We start from the raw sequence: 21,056 nt of genomic DNA, 5'->3' as shown, positions 1-21,056 counted from the left end.
TGTGCATTATTTATAAATAAACAATAAACCTATTCTGTATTGGAATAATCAATAATCGTGATGCATCATGGGTACATTTTTTCACCAAACTTGAAAAATGGACAACTGGTCGACTGACAAGAGCACGGCGTATTACCGCTCCAGAGACCCCATTAACAACTTCAGGATCAAGTGAGTCACTTAGACAAAAACATCAGAATACAAAGTGCATTATGATGTCGATTTTATGTGTTTAAAAGCTCACATTAAAGTAAAATAGGGGACTGTCTTTCAGGATAGTACAAGTGGATGGCGTCCATGGTTACGGATACTCTATCCCCCAGATGAGAATAGTGTAGCATATTTCTCACATTGAATTCTGAATATTGTATAGTGATACACTGTATGACATTGGGTGTTGACACTGGTACATTGAACGAAGGAAATGCATGTGAAATTTATATGGTACTGGAAGTACACATTCAAAATACCCTTCCCAATATGTGCAAGGGGTGAAGTCTGCCATCACTGATTAGTGATTTGCCTTGTTGTTTCTCCCAGAGTGACCCTCCATCGCATCACCTCTGCCACCATCATCCCCCAGCACAACGTGGTCCAGCAGGAGGGCCATAGTCATGTGGAGATGGGAGACATGGGCAGCAAAGCCTCCATGGGTCGGTATCATCCACACAGAGCAAATCTCATGCAGCCATTTTTTTGTATCTGTAAAATTTGATGATGAAACACACAGGGCGAGCAGTGTCAGTCTAGAGCTCCTGGCTCCCAGGAATTGAACCCAGGCTAGCCAGTGCTCAAACCCAGTGCACTTACCACTAGGCTAAAAGGTCCGGACCAGTTTAATAGACTGGTCAGTAAGTGGTGCTTGAACCACACTGTTGTATTGTAACGTCTTATAATGACAACTCTTTTGAAATGTATGATATCTACCTGGGTATTAATGAGAATACCTTTCTGTGTCACAGGACCACGCCCAGATGACAGAGAGGAGTTTACGTTTCAGTGGCAACAGAAGCTGTTCAGCCAGGTATTGTAATATATGAACCTACCAGGTGTAAAACATGTACATCTGAACTCATGTAACGGTCCCGTGTACATCACTAGCTTTATATGTACATTTTGTATCTGTATTGATATAGCAGGTATAACAAATGGCAAAAACTTATAAGCAACACTTGCACATGTAATGTTATGTGTGTTTACGTTTCTTTAAATATACAACTTAGCTGGAGACCTATATCATTATCGCAAATTTCTCCAGAAAAAAAAATTAAGTCTTATTCTATAGCAAATGTCTATCCTATACCTTGTAAGTGAGTCTTCTTGTACATGATTAGTCCTTGTCTGCTTCAAGCATTTTCATGGTTTGTAATTCCAGAGAGAAATGACAGAGTACAGCAACAAGAGCAATGTCCTGACATACCTAGATGAGAAGTACAACCACGAGGTGACGTCATTAGAACAGAAGGGAGGTCGCCCCAACAAACGCATCTTCTCCTACGTGGATCACGACAGGTTTACTAACCTGGAGGAGGTACTACTACGTGTACTACTGTCAGTCAGTTTATACAGACTAGGAGAAAAAAGTACATTACAAAACAATACATAAAATGCAGAAAAAAACTATTCAAACGGTCAAAACATACAGCTCAATAGTTCATTTCCAGGAGTTTGTTTGATTGAGTCTGCTGCTTGCGTTGTGTTTTTTTTCAGTCTTCAGTAAAATCGAATAAAGATTTATTGTTCACATATGGAAAGCTGTTTTCCTGATTTGCATTTTCTTGCTGGGGAAGCTGTTTTCATGATTTACATTTTCTTGCTGTAATTGTACTAGAGCACTGCACTGGGTTATTCAATTATCACTTACTGTAGTCAGGTTTTTATATTCATTATGTAGGAAACACATTGCCCAAAAACTGTTAGTGAGGGTACAATGATTGTTGTCCTGTCCTCAGTATGACACCATGACGACGTCGCCCAATGAGGACCAGTCGTTTCTGGTGGAGAGGATGAGCCAGGTGCGCAGGCGCAGACAGGCTGACAGGTGACACAGAACATCCTCATCTGTATCTGTATCTATATAGCCGATATAACCGCTGTTCGGCGTAACACACTAGCTGGCATAACATACTCATACCTCTACAATGCTGCTTTTGTTTTTGTCTGAATTACATTGTGTGGTTTATTGGAGTATATTCAAATAGTTGCTGCTGGTATTAAATATCAGAAGAGATGTAAACTATTCAGAATGCAGGCTTTGCCTTCCAAATCTATTGCAATGAAGGAAAAGTTTTCCAACACAACCTATGATGTAATACATGTTTAGGTGACCAATATCAACATATTACTAAGTTGAACAGGTTCATGATCAGTTTATAGTCATATTGAAAACTCTTAATCTCTATGGAATTTAACATCATAAAAAGTTGTTACATTATTTTACTGTTTATGTTGATGTTGAAGAGGAGGAAACATTCCAAGGAACAAGAACCTGGTGAACATGAAGCCGACAGAAGACTTCATCCGTAACAACCACGTCATCAACACACCGCAGCAGACCATGTACATCATGGCGGATCTCAGTGCCAGGAACAGGTCAGTCTGACTGTTCCAGGGTAGCAAGGAACAGGTGTAAGAAGTATGCCTACAAGGAAGATGAGTTAGACTTGAGGATGACCATGTCCTGAACACTTTTATTTAGAAATAAATATATGTCCTTCATATGTCCCTGTCACACAGTCATTGACCGTTGGCTGTATTTGTTGATTGCCAGAAGGTCGCTGAATAGAAAGATCGCCAGACTCAAGCATATTTTTCACCTGAAAATCCACCCCATCACATTGCATGGGGCTCGGGGACCTTCAAACATTGGTCCATCTTTAATCACGCAATGTTTGAGAGAACACCAAGCGTATTACATGTACTACCAAAAATGCCATTTTAAAGCATGCAAACTCGGCACCCTATCAATTTTCCTGATGTGTATCATACTGTGTACGTTTTTTTTCAGTTCTTCTGTGACTCATAAACTTGCACCATACTTCACTGATTCAAGAAATTACTGTCATCAACTTTCAAATAAATCATATCCCCTTTCACATCTTTCACAGGACTCCTGAGCTGTCAGATGAATATGTCCTCTGCACAATACAGGTATGTTTCTCTTTCACAAGTGTTTTCCAATTCTTGGCAATTTTCCAAATCTTGGCAATTTGTTTTGATAAATGCCTTTTTATATTGCAAATTGCCAACTTGATTTACTAAACTCTTCCACAGGTGGACAACAATGGTGTCATCAGTATCAAGCCAGACTTCAACCGCAGTCGAGGCCCCTACAGGCTGGAGACAGAGGGAGAGAGACGAGGTCAGGATGGCAAAACTAACATTTGTACCACAGTGATCACATGGTTGCTTCTCATCAATATGACCTTTCTATGATGCCTATTTCTGGAAATATCCTACACACAGCCTTGCTTGTGGCCTTTGCAATATACTTAGGGAAGGCTCTGGTAAGCCAGGCTAAGGTTCCCACTTTTGAGGGCGTGGCTTTTAACATGCTGTCAGCCAATCAGAAAATTGGCTTTACCTCAATAAAACATTTAGATGATTCTCTGATTAGCTGACACCTAATTACAGGCCACGCCCACAAAAGAGGAAACCCAAAATACATTTGTGCATTACATGGGCTGCAGGCAAGGCTCTATGTAAGAGAATGATTTTTCATTGTGTAAAATTCTTATCGAATCTAGTACTAATACATTATTAAATTTTTTATTGTCCCATTTAAAAATTCAATGGATCTTACAGTGTCAACATGATCGGGTTTGACTTTCTCTTTCAGAAATCTATGAATACACGCTACAGCATGTGTCAAAGGCTATGAGCAGGTGAGTAGAATACATGCCTTTGCTAATCTTAATGTACATGGATATGTTAATTGGAATACATTGACAATTTTTATAGCTCCCATCAGCTTTGAATGATATGCAACATTTCTTTTACAAACAAGCTTGTTTGTTTTTTGCAGCCAAGAACAAGATAGAGAACATAAGATGTATAAAGAGGTGAGGTGAACTAGTATTGCATCATCGTACATACTTCAGTCAGATGTATTGCTACCTAACAATTAATTTTGGTTGTAGAATATACCTATTATTTTTGTTTTAATGAATCAACAAAGGCACTTGAGAGGATACTAATATTTATTGCCAGTGCACAACCAATGCTGTAATGTCTGTTTACTTATTTTCTTACAGCTGTATGCCAAACATATTGAGACTCTAGCAGCCAGTGTTGGGGAGCAGTTTGAAATGGTTTGTATATATATCATCATCGCACATTTTGTATCATTCTGTACCTCAAGAGTGAAACATTCTTTCCCCATACTTTTCACACGTTATCAGAATGATACATTCCACTGGAGACTGATATACCTTGTATCTTTCATTGTTTCAGCCTCCTCCGGGCATCCTGAGGTTGAATCTTTATGGAGAAATAGGTGAGTAGGTGACTAAAAACAACCATTTTGTACACCTTTAAGCACCTTTAATGGCTAAACCAGGAAGGATCAGCTGCAGGGTGTGTGGAAATAGAAATAGAAATCATAGGTTTTAAGAAAAATTACATTAAAAACAAACATGCACCTAAAAAAAGTTGCCAATCTTCACACACACCCTGCAATCCTCTCTGGTCTCCCATTCCCCTTCTATAGCCTGAAGTATTCTGCATGAAACATTAATGTAGCTGGAGCAAACCTTCAATCGTTTATCATGTTTTGTTGTTTCTGTTACAGTTTCAGCCAGGAACTTTGAGTATGACAACCTACACATCAACTTCTTCCTCGAACTGCCAAGAAGTAAGTTAGACCCTTAGCCTTTACTTGAAAATCATCTAAAGAAAAGTCTATTTTGCAGTTGGCATCGAATTGTACAAAGACTGTGCCTGTGCTGACATGATGAATGCTCTAGTACCACACCCAACCCATCCATGCAAATGTCCTTGGTGCTGAAAACACCTTCCACACACAGGCAAACACACCTGTCTCTGAACACAAACATATCTGTCCTTGGTGCTGAACACCATCCATACACAGGCAAACATACAGTCCCTGAACACCAGCCACACACACACACACACCTGTCCTTGGCGCTGAACACAGCATCCACACATTGGCAAATATATACACCTGTCCCTAAACACCATCCACATACATACCTGTCCTTGATGCTCAACACCATCCACACACAGGCAAACACAGCTGTCCCTGAACACCATCCACCCACATAACTGTCCTTGGTGCTGAACACAGCATCCACACACTGGTAAGTACACCTGCCTCTAGCACCTGTTCCTAGTCCAGAACACCATCTGCAATTGCTTGTCCTAATAGACTGATACATGTTTTCTAATGCAATTAAGATAATTTACAGAAAAGTCAGAAACCTTTTTTTCGTAAATGTCAAGAAACCTAACCCTTGCACTATTTGGCTAAACAATCCCACTTTTTCCTCATCCCAGATTGGACCTCAGACCACGGACAGCAGTTATCAGGAGTCACACACACAGCTGCCACTAAAGTGGAGGACAAGGTAAGAACAATCCGCTTGTGATGTCTCTTTCTATGACTTTTCAAAGATGCCCTGCACTTTGAAGACCTCTGAGTCAGTTTGAGATGAAGTATTCATTGATTAACTAACCTCAAATCTACTTTTTTTTCCACAGGATAATGTGGCCTATTTCTCCTATCCTTTTGAGTATGAGATTTTCTTCAGAAATGAAACAGAAGGTATGATTTAGTACATTGTGATTTAGTATATCCGAGAATAATTTCATCAGGTTGGAGAATCACTGGATAGCAAGGTTCTTTATTCACAGTGATTGTATGTTTTGGTTGTGAATTAAGAACCTGTGGTTTAGCATATATTTGTTTTGCCAAACATAAACTTTTCCAAAGTTTGATATCAATCACATGCTTTACTAAATAGAAATATTTTTCTTGCCCTTGACACGATCTTTGCTGACTTGCAGATGACATGCCCCAGTGGCCGCTACTTTTCCTCCAAGTCCTGTCTGTGGACTCCTGGCAGAGGTACCGTACAGAGGGGTACGGGTACTGCAGTATTCCCTCAGCCCCAGGTATGGACATGTATAGTGGAGAAAAGACGGGAAGAAAAAAATTTAATACCGCTAAGCAGTCAGTACTTGGGACATGCAAACCTCAAGCAAGGTGGCATAACAGTGTCTTACAATGGTTAGAAATTAGAAGAATTCATAAGTTTGGACCAATGCCTTTGCCAAAATGCAACTTCCGTCTTCATCATTAGATCAAGATCTACCCACAAATCCATTCCAAGTTGTCTACTCACCTACTTCACCAATCAATCAATCGATTGATCAACCAATCAATCAGCGAACTGACAAACCAACTCTAATGAAAACATTAGCTCCTTTTTAGTAGTAAAAACAGTTATGTGAGAGTGTGTAGTATTTTGGTATCCTTAAAGATTTCCATTTATGAGATACCTGTCATTGTTGCTAGGTGTTCACCATAAGATCACTCACACCTGGAGACCAGTGGGTAACAGCCTGGTAGATCCCATGAGGAGATTTTTCGTCGGGGGATCACCGGAGTTGGAGGATCCGACGTACACCGCAGTACCAACCACGTTCGACGGACAGAGACTCAGCAAGTTCGGCTTCCGTACAGAATCGTCTGGCAGTATTCAGATTAAGCTGTACTGTGTACAGCAGAGCCAGTAAGTAGGGGCTGGGGTGTTGTGTCAGGGATAGTTTCAAGATGTTTTCATTGAACAGAAAAATTGAAAGATTTCTTCCTACGATTTGCTTCCTGTCTACTGGCTAAATGCCTAGACCAAGGACTGACTCCTTGCTCCTCTCCATAATGTTCCTCTGTGTCGCACAGTCCAGGGCTCTAGGTTCTGCTACCTTTATTTTCAGTCCTCTGTCTTTGTTGAGCTGTATGGAAAATGTTTCTGGACCACAGACTAGCTATCTGTATTCTGTACTTTATGATGCCTTGTGCACCATTATTTGTATAGAATTAGGAACAATAGAGGTTCTTAGTCCAAGGAGAGCCGCACCTCAGCATGTTAAGAATCTTCAATATCTACAGAGTTTAGAACAGCTGTGATCTCTTTTCCCATCCTAGGGCGTTTTTGGAGACTACGACAAAGAAGAGGAAGACAGCCACTCTACTGGACAGACTGGGGTAAGTATGTTTACACACACAAAGTTATCCATGTCGAGATAGTGCAGGAAATATTACTCTATGCTTGCTTCCTGTTATAGTTATTCTGGACACTTGTTGATGGCTGTTAAATCTGTATGGTAAGCAGTACTACCAGTGTAACAAGCCAGACTATACATTGGCTAGAACATACCCGGGTATATTCTGGCCAGGGTGTATTCTGTCCTGTTGCACTGATGAAGTGAGACGTAAGATGTACTGAATTCCATGTTGTATTCTTGCAGTGGCATGAGTGCACAGAGTAACATCATGAATGTGTTGGGTAAGTGACTACATTGTACATCTGAATTCACTTTATTTTCCCTCCACTGTTGTCCATATGTTGTTAAAGAAAGTTTGGAGAAAAAAAAGAAAGAAGTCACAAAAGTTGGATTTATAAATTTAGTAGTGCAGAAGTCAGTTTTTAAGCACTACATGTATTTAGTTTGTGATGCTAGGTTTGTTTGTTTTCTTTATCCCAGATGCCTTCCAGAAGGCCAGGAAGAGGATGCAGAGTGCCAGGGAAAATTTGGCAAGCACCATGGGGGCAGCATAGCTGCTGTGATGTCAGTTAGTTTCAAGTTGAGGCCTACTGTTCATGTCAGATGTGTTGAATGTCACCTTGGAGCAGCACATGTAGATGAGCTGACTGATATACTATTCTGTATTTGGAACACAAGAAACAAAATGGAAACTGTCAAAGTTGTGTATTGATTTTATTCTAGATGTAAATATTTGGATTAATATTTTGTGCAGATTTATATATTCAATTGTATTATTAAAACATCATTATCCCAACATTACTGTCCACATCTGCCTAAAGCACAGCTTGTAAGAATTACTCAAATTGATCAAAGTGTTAAGAAGCTTTGGCATGCCTGCTATGTATTTCAATAGTCTATCAGTTGTCGACATTTGTATAATAGTATTCTGTGAATAAAATATTTTTCATCTCATCCATACAATGTCATGTATAACTATAAGTCTGAAACACTACCCTGTATGTACAAGGGAATTGATGTTTCTCACTTTAATACCCAAGTTCCTCACTTTACCCCAATTTCAACAAAGTGGGGAAATTGGACACTTTATCTGAGACATAACATAAATCAACTCAGCCTTGCTATTCATTGCACACACACATCAGCATTACAAATAAGGTATCAATTATAGAAAGAAATAAAGAAAAACTCTCTAACGTTAAAGATATTAAACCCACCGCTAATCATTTAAGAACAAGGGAGACTTCGACCAAATTCACTTTCCCAAATTGTTTTGGTATGTTTTGAACAGCAGCGACATGCAAGAAGAGAAGAGTGTATTCAAAGTGTGCAACGTCCTTTAAATTTTAATAGGGTCGCTGACCTGTAGCCTGGGTGCCATCCTATTTCTACAGGGGCTCCTACACTCGCTACCCTAAAAATTTTTTTAGGGTAGCGAGTGTAGGAGTCTCGGTAGAAATAGGATGGCACCCAGGCTAGCTGACCTGGGGGTGTGAAAGAGGTTTTATGCCTTCATGTGCTTCTCCGTTCATGATTTCAGTGTGTTTCGTATCAACAAATCTATATGAGACAAAACTGCACTTCACAAAAAAACAATGAACTTGTCGCGTCAAAGATGAAAACAATCAAATTTGTGACTTTTATTCTCGAGATACGCGCACGAACGCCCATAGCCCGCCCTCCAACCTACCTGTCATCGCTATGGTAACGCACTGATGGATTGCCGTGAGACTTTGACCTGTTCCAGCAATGTCCTTGGTTCCAGCAAAGAGGTTTGTTCCATCCGCAGGGCTGTTCTATCCGGAGCTAACTGAACGTCTCCAGGCTCCCCTGCCTTTTACTTTTACAACTTTTGCCTAAAATCTACTGTGCCAGAAGTCTCGACAAGGAGTGTTTTTGGGACTAGTAAGTATGGTGCATATTGTTACTCACAGAACTTAAAAACGCTCTGAGACAACTTGATTGGGCCATGGGTACGTTAACGTACTGTGTGCTTTCTCACACGTAGCATTGGTACTCTGAATCCAATTTTGTCGTACATCGTGAGTGAATCAAAAGTGCCTGAGATCAGGCAAGGACACGTTTTGCTCAAAAAAAGTTCTCCTGAAGTCGCTACCAACAGCCGTCTGAGGACTGTTGCAACGTGTCTGTATAATTTGCACCGTCAACCCTGCTTAACTAGCAGCCTGGTTTCGGATGACCACAGGTTATGAAACGCGCGATTTGTCTAGGAATGGCCAAGGCTCAAGAAAATTGTGTATTTTTTACGGAAAATTGTGTTGTTGTTTTTTGTCTGACAGTTCTTTTTACATTATTCCCGCAAGAAACGTAAGTCGTAATTTCAGACGGACCATTCTATCTAGGGTTGCAAGAGGTGAAGGTTACCTTCGCTAAGAAGGTTTTGTTTTCGGGAGCTGTCGTGTGTGTGTGTGTGTGTGTGTGTGTGTGTGTCTGTCTGTCTGTCTGTCTGTCTGCCTGCCTGTCTGTGAACACGACAACTCGAGAAGGCCTAGATTGATTGTCTTGTTTGAAAGGTCTTTTAATTTGTATTTTCTAATGTCAGCAATTTGTGCATTTTTGTTTGGTCGTTTTTTCTCTCTCACAACGTCACTGAATGATCACCTTTGTCCTCAAATCTTATCCCTTTTTCTTTCTTGATACACCCCTTTTCAGATATATTCTACAGCTGTTCGCAAGCCCCTATTCTGTAGCCATGGCTATGAAAGAGGTCTTTAAAACCTGTGAGGAGACTCCAGACCCAATACCTACAAAAGTTACAGGTGAGTTGTACATTACACCAAGGAGGTTTTACACGTGATGGGGCTTGTCACGAGGGTGGTGTTGGCCAACTAGGCCACTGATCAAAGTACAATTGTCACATTTCAATACAGGGCTCAGATTCGGAATTCATTTTTTTGAATAGGTGCACTGGTACATTTAACCTAAAAGTTAGATACACAGAAATAATTTTGGAGATCTTAATAAAATAAACAACGTTATATTAGAATGAAATAGAATGACAGCAAAACGTAATTACGAACTTTTAAGTTTAACCTTACTGCCTCTCTTCAATATGTAATTCTATTTTAGCTACATGTAACTTTTCAAGTTATACATCAAAATACAACAGAGGTTATATTGCTTTTTCTGATACTAAAATTTCAATGATATGCTGCATACTAGTGTATAATTGTACCTTTATTCTATGGCCTACAAAAATATATAGGTGCAATGGTGCATCCACTGTCAAAAATTAGATGCACAGCTTCAATTTTGCATGCATAGAAATGCACATGCACCCAGTATTTTGAGCCCTGCATTGTGTATTCTGTCCCTGACAAACCACTGCCTGGCCATCTGATCAAGGTGCATGTTTTTTGTACTCTAGACCTGCACTAGTCAGGCAACAGTTTGCACAATGATAAGGAAATTGGGTCTGTGCATTATGACTAGGAGAACAACAATGATAACAAAGCAAAAATCAATGATGTGAACAGCAGGACCATAAAAAAGTTTTCACCAGCAAGCAGACACTTGTAGAAAAGAAACAAACGAATTATCAAACTGTGAACATTTAAACCATCATGGTCTAACAACTGGGTCTAAGACAGTCACTCCTAGTGATTTTTACATATCAATCAAATCATCAATTGAAAAGACTCAATAGTAATAAAAAAGATTAGCTGAGAGCCTGAGATTCATTGCTGTGAAATTTAGCTGCAGTAAGGACAAGTAATGTAGCCTGAGTACCAACCTCCGTAGTGACCGCTGGCTCAAAAGAATTCGCTTGCTAACCACGGAGTCTGACCCTGCGCGTATCCGTAACGGCTGTCTCATTATAACGTAATGAGGGGAATTCGAGCTGCGTTCGGTGGGCGGGGCCTCATTTGCGTAGTGCCATTTTTCATTCCAAGGTGTCTCTATTCAGTTCTTAGAACCTACCCGTTACGAAGAACAGTGTGGCATGGGGAGGGCTTAGACGAATGGGGCCAATCAGCGAGCTCGTTCAAAATCTAAACGAATATCTGAATAACAGCCGTTACGGATACGCGCAGGGTCAGACTCCGTGGTTAGCAAGCGAATTCTTTTGAGCCAGCGGTCACTACGGAGGTTGGTACTCAGGCTACAAGTAATGGTCACAATCAGAAAAGAAAACTTGATAATATACTATATTGAATGCTTTGAGTTGACAAATGCTGTGCCTGTGTAACTGTATCTTGAAGTGTGTTTGTAAATGCTAAATAGAACCATAGAGTAGATTTAAAACACTGAATAGTATGCTCTATTTTTTTCTGTTTCTATTCCTAACAACTATTTCTTTTCACTTGCAATCAACATAAGGGTAGGAATTTGCAAATATTGAAACATTGAAAATGCAGACATGGTTTCACCCTCATGTGTCGTCTGAATAAAGAAATTGTCTTCTTTCTTTAAGTTTCCATGTTTCACTTATATCCTTTCTTTCTCCTTTTGAATCATTATTGTTGTTGTTGTTTTTATTGTTGTTGTTGTTTACAGGCCAGATCCCCAAGTGGCTGTCTGGGTCCCTGCTGAGGAACAGTCCTGGGAAGTTTGAACAGGGGGAACAGAAGTACAGACACTGGTTCGATGGCATGGCTCTCATCCACAAGTTCCACATTCAGGTAGGGACAGGGAAGTAACACCTGCATGCTGAGTGATGGTTTCTATCTTTTCAAAGAATTTAAGTTAGTAAAGTTTGAGGAAAGGGAATAGGAATTTTTTGGCACTAATTTACTAATTTACTAATTTACTAATTTTTTGGCACTAATTTACGGAAAAATGCCTTTGTTGGTCTTGTGATTTGTGAATGATTAATGATCATGAAAAACACCTGTTGATCATGTCAACCATAGCCCTAAAGCTGAGGATGGTCATATAAACTGGTGCAGAAATAATTAAAGACTTTTCTACATTCTTAAGGGATGATTATGATAAAAGAATGCTATGGCCAAGGATTGAGCAATGTTGTATTTACGAGTTGGTATCCATACCTGTTGCAACTGTTGTCCAATTGAGTTCTTCTTATCTACAGAATGGAGATGTGAGGTACCAGAGTAAGTTTCTGCGCAGTGATGCGTATGTGCAGGGACTGGAGCAGAAGAGGATCGTCATGTCAGAGTTCGGCACCTCCGCCTACCCTGATCCCTGCAAGAGCATCTTTTCCAGGTGAAAAAATTCCTGAAATTATGGTAGCGTGTGTAGTCCAGTGGTTAGCGGCCCTGCCTCTGGAACTAGAAGCCCCGGGTTCGATCCCGACATGCGCTTACAGAAAGGGCCGCAGTCCTTAGGACGGGACGTTAAGCCGTGGTCCACTGTTCATTGTGCTTGTCGAAAAGAGCTAGGGGAATTTCCCCAGTACAATGAACCTGTAAAATACTGTATAAAGCGTCTGTCTTCTCTGACACGACCAGTGGAAGATTAGCTCATCTGTTCATTATATTTGAGCAAAACTGGTTCGAGATCACTTTCCTTACTTTCCTGATGGTACTTGAGTGTACCTTTTCTGTGGTACAAGAATGCACAAGATAACAGTTCCTCGAGCAACTGTCTCCCACAGTTGAGATGTTCTGGGCCAGGCTGCAGGCCTGCCCACCCTAGCCCGGGGCCTCCTCTCCCCTGCTATGCCCCTGATGGGGTCATTTGGGGGTGTTACTAAAGTTGAAGTTGAACTGGATCAACATTGTATCCAGTTATTTTTTTAACTGTATCTTGTGTAATACTATCTGGATGTCTCAACCTTCATCAACATGATACAAGAATGGTTTTGATGATTCAGAATTTCAATATAGCAGAACAGGCATCAGATTGGCCTGAGTAGATGTAACTTAGATTCAATCTATTCCAACATCCCTCTCAAGATTCTAATCAGTTGAGAAATGGGCATTTGTGAGAACATCATGTGTTCCTGTTTTTCTGTCAGGAAAGTTACAGTTTTAAATGTCAGTGTCTTGGTCTTATGCAAATTCTTAAGTTTGTTTGTGCCTTTATTTATTCTCGAAAAAAGCTCTAATCGGCCATCTTGGCCGCTTTTCATAGACGTCAAGATGAGGGCATGTCAAGGGGTCAACATAACAATAAATAACTAAAGCTTGGTCAGAACCAAGGTGACTCAAATTGTAACAATGATACAAAGAATAGATAAATAATGAATAAACAATAATAACAAATAATAGTTGGTCAAGTCATTATGTCCATTACCGTTTGGTAAGGGTCAGTTCTTGAGTGTAGAAGTCAAGAACTCATGATGCCTGTTGTTAAGCACCTGTACTAGCCTATACTTTATTTAGAAAATGTTGCTAATATTTCTTGAAATAACCCCAAAATTGTTGACCTTTCTGTTCCCTGCAGGATGTTCGCTTATTTCACTCCCATGTCCAGGCCCAGGACTGACAATGGGAACGTCCATCTCATGCAGGTGGGGGAGGAATATTACGCACACACGGAGCTCCCCTTCATCCGCAAGGTCGACCCCAGAACCCTGGACTCCGGCAAATTGAAGGTGAAGATACCATTATCATTTTTTCTATTGGGGATATTTCCCAGTTTATGTATATTAAGCAGTTATGTATGGAAAACTTTCAGAATTGAGTCAGCTGAAGAAAAATCTGAATGCAAAACAGAAGTTGTCAATAGATGCAACACAGAAACATTAATGGTGTACAGTACTTATCATTCATTCATCAAAAGTTCTGACTTCCTTTCACATTGAATAGTGTTCAAAATTTTGATTAGACTTCTAAAATGCACCAGTCCTGCTTTTCAAGTTATACAATATCCAAACTATGCGATATTGCAATTTCATTTTGACCATTCTGGCCTGAGCACCGCTCGTCGTCGTCGAAATTGTTTATTATGATCATATTTCTAGGTAGACTATGAGAAGTATGTTGCGGTGAACGGAGCCACTGCACATGCTCAGAACGACACAGACGGAACCACGTACAACATGGGAACGACCTACGGCAAGAACGGGGGGTACTGCCTGATCAAGATCCCTCCGCCGGATAAGGGTAGGGGGAAGTTTGATTGACACTGTAGCAATAGTCAAGGGTGTCTAAGCAATTTTTCTACAAATTTGATGAAATGGGTAGGACTTTTATGAAAAAGGCATGAAGTAGTGACTCACTGTACGATACAAAATGTACAAATTTTATGAAAAATGCACAAAGCACTATCTGAAAACGTTGATGAAAGTTAGACATCAAGGTAGTAAGATATGCCAAAAATAATTACTCAAGCAACTGGATAAAGTTTTCAAAACTTTATCCAGTTGCTTGAGTAATTATTTTTGGCGCACTATCTGAGAAGTTACGAATCTTATGAAAAATATTTTGTAAAGTTTTGAGCTTTGATCCAACACAAAGAAGGAACTCCTTAACAGCGAGGGGATCATGATTATCCAGCTGATGTTCATATCTTTTTATGACAATCCAGGTGAAGTGGAGAACCCCCTCCAGAAAGCCTCCATCATTGCCAAGATCCCCCAGAAGTATGGTGCCTTCCCGAACTACTTCCACAGTTTTGCCATGACCGAGAACTACATTGTCTTCGTGGAGCAGCCATTTTTTCTGAACGTGTTGAAGATCATGGCAGGCCCCCTGTTGGGCAAGGGTGTGGACTGGGCCTTCCAGTTTCACAAGGAGATTCCTGTGAGTCTGGAATCATAAGATGTTGTTGGCCATCTTCATCATTTTTTTAAGGTCTGGAATTAAGTCCCCAGGCAACTTAACAAAGATGCTTGGTGCATTATCCCTCTCAAGGCTTTAGTATTATTGTCATTATTTTAATTTTTGTGCAATGCACTGTCTCTAGATATTAGGACATGTGTACATCAGTTTGACCGTACCAGTAATTAAGAAACTTCCATTATTCCCAAAACGTGTTCACTACCAAATTACTACACAAGGCAATCAGAGAGGACAAACTTTACCTCATTACCCATACCGCTTTGCAATCCTTCATTTCACAGACAAAAATAGCAACACTGAGGATATATGCTAATGTCTATATTGGGATATGCAGAAACACACGAGGTCAGCAAAAGTCAAATCTGGGACAAAATGTTTGAATCATCCATTGTTTTCTTATGTTGTTTCTTTGTCTTCTTCACCTTGTTTTACCAGACCCAGTTCCATGTTATAGAGAAGGCCACAGGGAAGGTCTGGACCACCAAGTACACAGCAGACGCGATGATGACATTCCACCACATCAACGCGTACGAAGACAACGGACACCTGGTCATGGACCTGTGTGCCTTTGCCAAGATGGATGCCGTCTTCCAGTTCTACCTGCACAACCTCCGCACCTGGTCCAAGGAGGAGGCCAACGAGAAGCTCGGAGACACGGACAACTACATTGCTAGATTTGTCCTGCCTCTTGATGTTCCAGAGGTAGATTGTGTTGATTAATATTAATGTTTGCTTGACTTTTACAATACTGAACGGGGATGCCCCTATGTTCTAACACCCCTACATTCCAACGCCCCTATGTTATAGGTCATTGCTACAAATCTAGGACTAGGGCTAGGGCTTAGGGCTAAGACTAGGACAAGGGCGAAGGCTAGGGCTAGGGGGTGTCGGAACACGGGTACAGGAACATAGGTGTGTCAGAACATAGAGGTGTAAGCTACTGATCAATGATCCCATCAATCTGGAATAATACTTGGGTTTGGGAAATTTAACTAACTTTAGAGGCAAATATCTCAATAACTAATGAAAGATATGACCAAAAAGAAGATGTAGAGTGAAGAATTTTGCCTCAGGCAGCATGTGAAACCTCACTAGTCGATGAACTATCCCCATAATCTTGTTTATTTGTGACCTACAGGACGTCCCTGATGATGAGAACCTAGTGAAGCTGTCCGACACCCTGGCCTCGGCTATCAGGAAGGACGACTCCATCTACTGTGTGCCAGAGATCCTCACTGATGGTAACAACAGTTCTTCGCAAAGTCTAGGAAAATTAGATTAAATTTCTTTCTGATTACAGTCCTGAAAAAAGTATGGTTGGAAGGTTTTTTCTTTTGTCTTTGGATGTCGGTAACCGATTTTGGGGTAAGCAGAAACACAACATATTTTTCCTTGGCCTTACAACAGCGTTATTGCTTATCGGTGGTAAGCAATAACATGCCTGTCCTTGGTGCTGAATAGAACACATTTTACTTTTCTGTTGAAGTAGGCTGTGCTTACGGTGACAGAATTTCAGTTTTTGCCAGTTACTGTACAGTAACAATTCCGCACCTGTCCTTGGTGCTGAACAACACTCATTTGCACTTCCACACTCAATTTGCACTTCCTATCAAAACAGGTTGCCTTGGAACTGCAATTAATCTATTTTGCTTCTTTGTAAAAAATACTATTAGTCTAATAGATCAATTAGTTACCTGCTATGACTAATATTATGTATTACTGATGCATCTTCATGTTAACTGTGGACCTTATTGATTCTTGATATGTATTTTACCAGCTTATCACAATACACTTGGAACAGAAGACTTTTCTTCACTTAATTCACTTTTCTTCGCTCTGTCATAGTTCAAACAGTTCCGTAGTATCTTTCAGTTTAGTTTTAATTGAAGTCACTTTTTCATGTCTATTTCCACACAATAACGTTCACTGTTCAATAGAGTACAATATCCTGTACAATAACCTGTACTGTCCATGTTTTTTGTTGTAGCCAACTTTGATCTGCCCAGGGTTAATGAAAAGTACAATGGGAGGAAGTACCGCTACATCTACGCAGTAGATGTTTACCGTACGCCATTCAGAGTAAGTGACATAAGTATATAATTCATTTACAAAACAACATTTGTTGACATGCAACTTACTAGTATGCACCACATTGTATAAGTTTTAAACAGTAATAAAATCTGGGTCATGAAAACATTGTGGTAATACTTACACTGTGTATTAGACTATGAAATTAAGTTTTAAATGTTTGTGTGGGGTATCTTTACTTTCCAGATTGCTAACTTTATTACAATTTTCCTAGCTAGTGAAGGTGGATGCCCAGACTAAAGAGAACATATACTGGTCTGAGGAGAACTGTTACACTTCAGAGCCTGTCTTTGTGGAGGCACCAAACCCAACCTCAGAGGATGATGGTAGTTATAATTGTATTGCATTTGGATCTAGAGAATATAGCAACAGTCAACAGTCAGTACTTGTGTTGAGCAATGTATAATTCAGTTTATTCATCATTGGTTGTACTTGAAAAGTGTGCATTACCGAAACATTTCAAGTAGCCTGTGATTTATTTTTTTATTTATTCATTTGACGTGTGCACGGTACAACAGCTAAGGTTGCCCAACTAGCGGTAGCTATTGTAAGGGGCTAACCTTGCTCCACAATACATAATAGAATAAGATGGTTACATCAGTTAACAATATAAAATCATACAGGTATACAATCATACAAACTCTTACAAGCAATATACATGTACATTCTTAAAATAACACGCTATAAAATCTAAAGGGGAGAAAATTCACTGTCTATCAACAGATTATACAGTAGAACAATATAGTATCTTCATACTAGGGGAGTCTAGACAGAGAATTGGCCCCCCAATGGGTAGCCTGTGATATGTGTATGAAAAGATCTGAAGTAGACATCCAGGACTGCAGTTCCAGGAAACTCCACCAGGTGACAGTCCAACACTTAGGAGACCATGCACCTCTCAGGTGTAGTACAGTCTGCTAGGTTTGGGGTTGAGGCAAGGGTAATACAAGACTGCAGTTCCAGCAAAATCCTCCAGGGTGCACTTCTCTGCTCTCTCAGGTGTGGTCCTGTCTGCTGTGGTGAGGGCGGATGAGGGGAAGTCCACCTGTTTCCTGCTGGTCCTGGATGGGAAGACCTTCACCGAGCTGGGCCGGGCAGAGCTCTCCCAACCCAACAAAGTCCCCATGCAGACCCACGGGATCTATGTGGCCAACATGTAGGCTGGCTACAGTCCATGTAGTCAGGCTACAGTCAACTGTGTTACACAACAGTGTTACACAGACTCCAGATTTTCAGAGCCATAGCCAGGGCTGTCTCCAGGTCCCGTCCCTCCATCCATCCCAGGATGGAAATATGCTTCTTGTTCCACAAAATATGACATGAAATTGAGGCAAATGTAATTTCACAAGTTTAAGATTACAGATTTAACAACAAATTTTTACAGCATGGGCTCCCAAACAATGAGTTTGACGGAAAAAAATTCACAAGCAGGAGACAGCCTTGGCCATAGCAGTCCCTTGACTGCATCAGTTTTGTTGCTCATCATCATCATCGGTCCTCCTCTTACGAGGTGTAGCAAGTGAAGTTTGCTCTCCAGAACTTCTTGTCGTTCATTGCAGAGAGGAGTTCTTTTCCTTCCAAATTAGTTTTGTTGCTAATGATGCAAAACCTAGGGGAACCATGAAGAGAAATGAAACACCATCGAGAGCCAACCATAGGAATCTACATTGTATATCATTATCAAAGAGATTTCAAAGAATCACAGGGAAACCATGAGTGCTGACATGTTTAAGTGCCAGTCGGTTTGTTACACAAAAGGAAGTTTAAATGGGGTAGGGAATTTCCCGAGCAGCCTTCGTAACCCCTGCTTCTCCTAATGGGTCAGTGAAGTCATGCTTGTCTTGAGCATTGATGTTTCTGGCCTAGGGTGAAGAGATGCTGCTACAGTAACAATTGAGCCGCCTTTCTTCGTAAATCGTTGGCAACATCAGGCTTAGATGAATCGATTAAAAAAAAAAAAAGTTATGCTAGCTCATTGGTAACTTGTAAAGATACAGGAATTGTTGCATCATGGACATAGATGAGGTTAAGTCTTTCTTTGAGACAGTTGAACTATGTACTTGTCTTGATGATAAGGAAATAGACAATTTTAGTACTGATATAAGTGAATACACAACCACAATAAGTTGTATAATATTTCAAGATGATCTTGAACTGTCTTCCATCCTTTTTTATTGTTTCTAAGTCCCTTTTTCATTTATATATTAGTCTTCTTGAATACCCCTTTGAATATTTTCTATGCGAAATGATAAGTTCTGAAGGCAATATAATGTACACATTAATTAAACTGCTTAGGCAGAATGCATATCTAGTGGTAAAAGTGGGCCACTTTTGATATGATCATACATGTAATTATCAATGATATTACAAAATGATATTATGTAACTGCTGTCGAAACAATTCTAGTGAGAACTCGTCTTTTCATAATATCTTTATTTATCATACATTGTAGCAGTGATTGCCAAAGCAAATTAAACTCTTTGTAACATTTCGGCTATTTTTGCCATGATTGCCTGACATACACGACTCTGTGCGGCTGGACTTCAGTTCAGTTTTTTTCCTCTCCAACCAGAGGTTCGGCCCTACTTGCTTTTGACATCTTTTTAGGCGTTTTATTGAGCTCTCCGCTTTGTCAGGTTTTCTTTTTTGTCAACCAGACAAAATGAAAACCTATCAACTAGAAATCCCGATTTAAAAAGCGCCCAAAAAAACAAGCCGGAGCCGAACCTCTGCTTGGAGAGTACAATGTTGTACATGAACCAGGTGCGCAGTCTCCAAGGTCGGGATAGGTGTGCTGTCCAGCAACTGCCGTATTACCTGGCACAATTCCTCTGTAGATATACACCCCCTAATCCCTCCCCCCTACAGCTTCACAGGTCCACTTCCTCACAGACTGATGCTTATCTTCATTAGCATGATTTGCCAGCTGTATACATATTGGGCCCGTATCGCTCACATTAGTATGTTGTGTGTGCCAACATAATCAGGTATCGGAACAATATTAATATCCCTTTATGTGTGTCATTAGTGGTACTCCTTGCTTGAGCCACGGGGATGAAATTCTTTAGACGTTTTCTTGCACTTTTCTTAAAGAGTTGCATGTAAAGGAAAGGCTCCCGGCTCCTGTAGTTCTTAAGACAGCGTGTGCTGTGTGTAGCTTTGCTGAAGATGTTCTTGACTGTTCTATTTGAGACATACTGGCATGTCTTTGTGGGTTGGAAACGGTTCCATGGGGCAAGAATGTGGTAACGTTACGAGGACAACTCTAGCGCAAGGCAACCCTGACCGGCGGAAGGGCACAGATCATGCGAGGCGTCTGCCCTACAACATTACTGACCCGGGACATGTTGCACGTGGCTCTAGAGCACTTTTAGAACGCGTTTCCAGTACCTTTTGAAACGCCCTCCAACCCGTTTGTTGTGGTACTATGTGTCCAAAGAGGAAAACAGTTGCCTCGTGTTGCCCTGGTGCCCAGCATCAAATAACCTCTTCACTGTGGTATAAGCAATACTTCACCATGTTACTACTTCTATTCTGGACTGCTCTTTCTTTTCAAAGCGACGGAAACTTGACACGTTTATGATGTGACCCGTTTCTAATTGTGTTCACTATATAGAACGCCACAATGGATTTGTTCGCTGTGATGTCGTTGCTTGAGTGATGTATCCAAGATGATTTCTCAAAATATTTAGTTTTTGAATCTCAGTAATAACAATCACTATAACGACATCAACATACACACTCAACACGTTTGAGATTCCGTCGGACGCATTTCATTACATTCCTTTTATGGACGGCAACTAAAAAAGCGGAATCAAAGTTAATTCACAGCCAAGAAAAAAGTAAGCAAGGTTTGCCTTTGACATTTTCGTTTGTGTCATTTTCTTTAGTTTTAAGTCCCGATTTGAGCGAAGCCGAAAAACATTTATATCGTTATGGTTACGTCGGCATTGTTTCCTAAACGGGGCAGGTACATTACCACTTAATTTGTTCATCTTGGAACTATCTTCACCC

General features: G+C 40.4%; 2 protein-coding genes across 3 annotated transcripts; both read left to right on the top strand.

Annotated features, from left to right (window-relative positions):
- Positions 1-52: 52 nt before the first annotated feature.
- LOC136443159 (tectonic-like complex member MKS1) lies at positions 53-8,199 on the top strand. Its single transcript, XM_066440277.1, has 20 exons — positions 53-171; positions 541-653; positions 963-1,024; positions 1,376-1,531; positions 1,953-2,041; positions 2,461-2,592; positions 3,108-3,150; positions 3,274-3,361; positions 3,839-3,884; positions 4,025-4,061; positions 4,254-4,310; positions 4,453-4,495; positions 4,790-4,852; positions 5,515-5,585; positions 5,719-5,782; positions 6,025-6,132; positions 6,536-6,752; positions 7,166-7,225; positions 7,489-7,526; positions 7,726-8,199. The coding sequence occupies exons 1-20, from the start codon at positions 98-100 to the stop codon at positions 7,797-7,799; spliced, it is 1,635 nt and encodes a 544-aa protein (XP_066296374.1). The 5' UTR covers positions 53-97; the 3' UTR covers positions 7,800-8,199.
- An 810-nt stretch (positions 8,200-9,009) lies between these two features.
- Positions 9,010-19,533, top strand: LOC136443165 (beta,beta-carotene 15,15'-dioxygenase-like). Of its 2 annotated transcripts, none has more exons than XM_066440289.1 (12): positions 9,010-9,150; positions 9,919-10,025; positions 11,764-11,888; positions 12,299-12,432; positions 13,615-13,765; positions 14,135-14,276; positions 14,701-14,915; positions 15,390-15,656; positions 16,093-16,195; positions 16,942-17,033; positions 17,257-17,368; positions 18,042-19,533. In XM_066440289.1, exons 2-12 carry the CDS (start codon positions 9,959-9,961, stop codon positions 18,200-18,202), a joined length of 1,569 nt encoding a protein of 522 aa, XP_066296386.1. In that variant the 5' UTR covers positions 9,010-9,150; positions 9,919-9,958; the 3' UTR covers positions 18,203-19,533. The 2 variants fall into 2 exon arrangements, with proteins under 2 accessions (XP_066296386.1, XP_066296396.1); XM_066440299.1 differs by lacking the exon at positions 9,010-9,150 and adding an exon at positions 9,301-9,451.
- Positions 19,534-21,056: the final 1,523 nt, after the last annotated feature.

This window comes from Branchiostoma lanceolatum, chromosome 1 (assembly GCF_035083965.1).
Source record: "Branchiostoma lanceolatum isolate klBraLanc5 chromosome 1, klBraLanc5.hap2, whole genome shotgun sequence".
Classification (NCBI taxonomy): Eukaryota; Metazoa; Chordata; class Leptocardii; order Amphioxiformes; family Branchiostomatidae; genus Branchiostoma; species Branchiostoma lanceolatum.
Note: the sequence above shows the minus strand (reverse complement) of the source record. Positions and strands in the feature narration are given on the sequence as shown.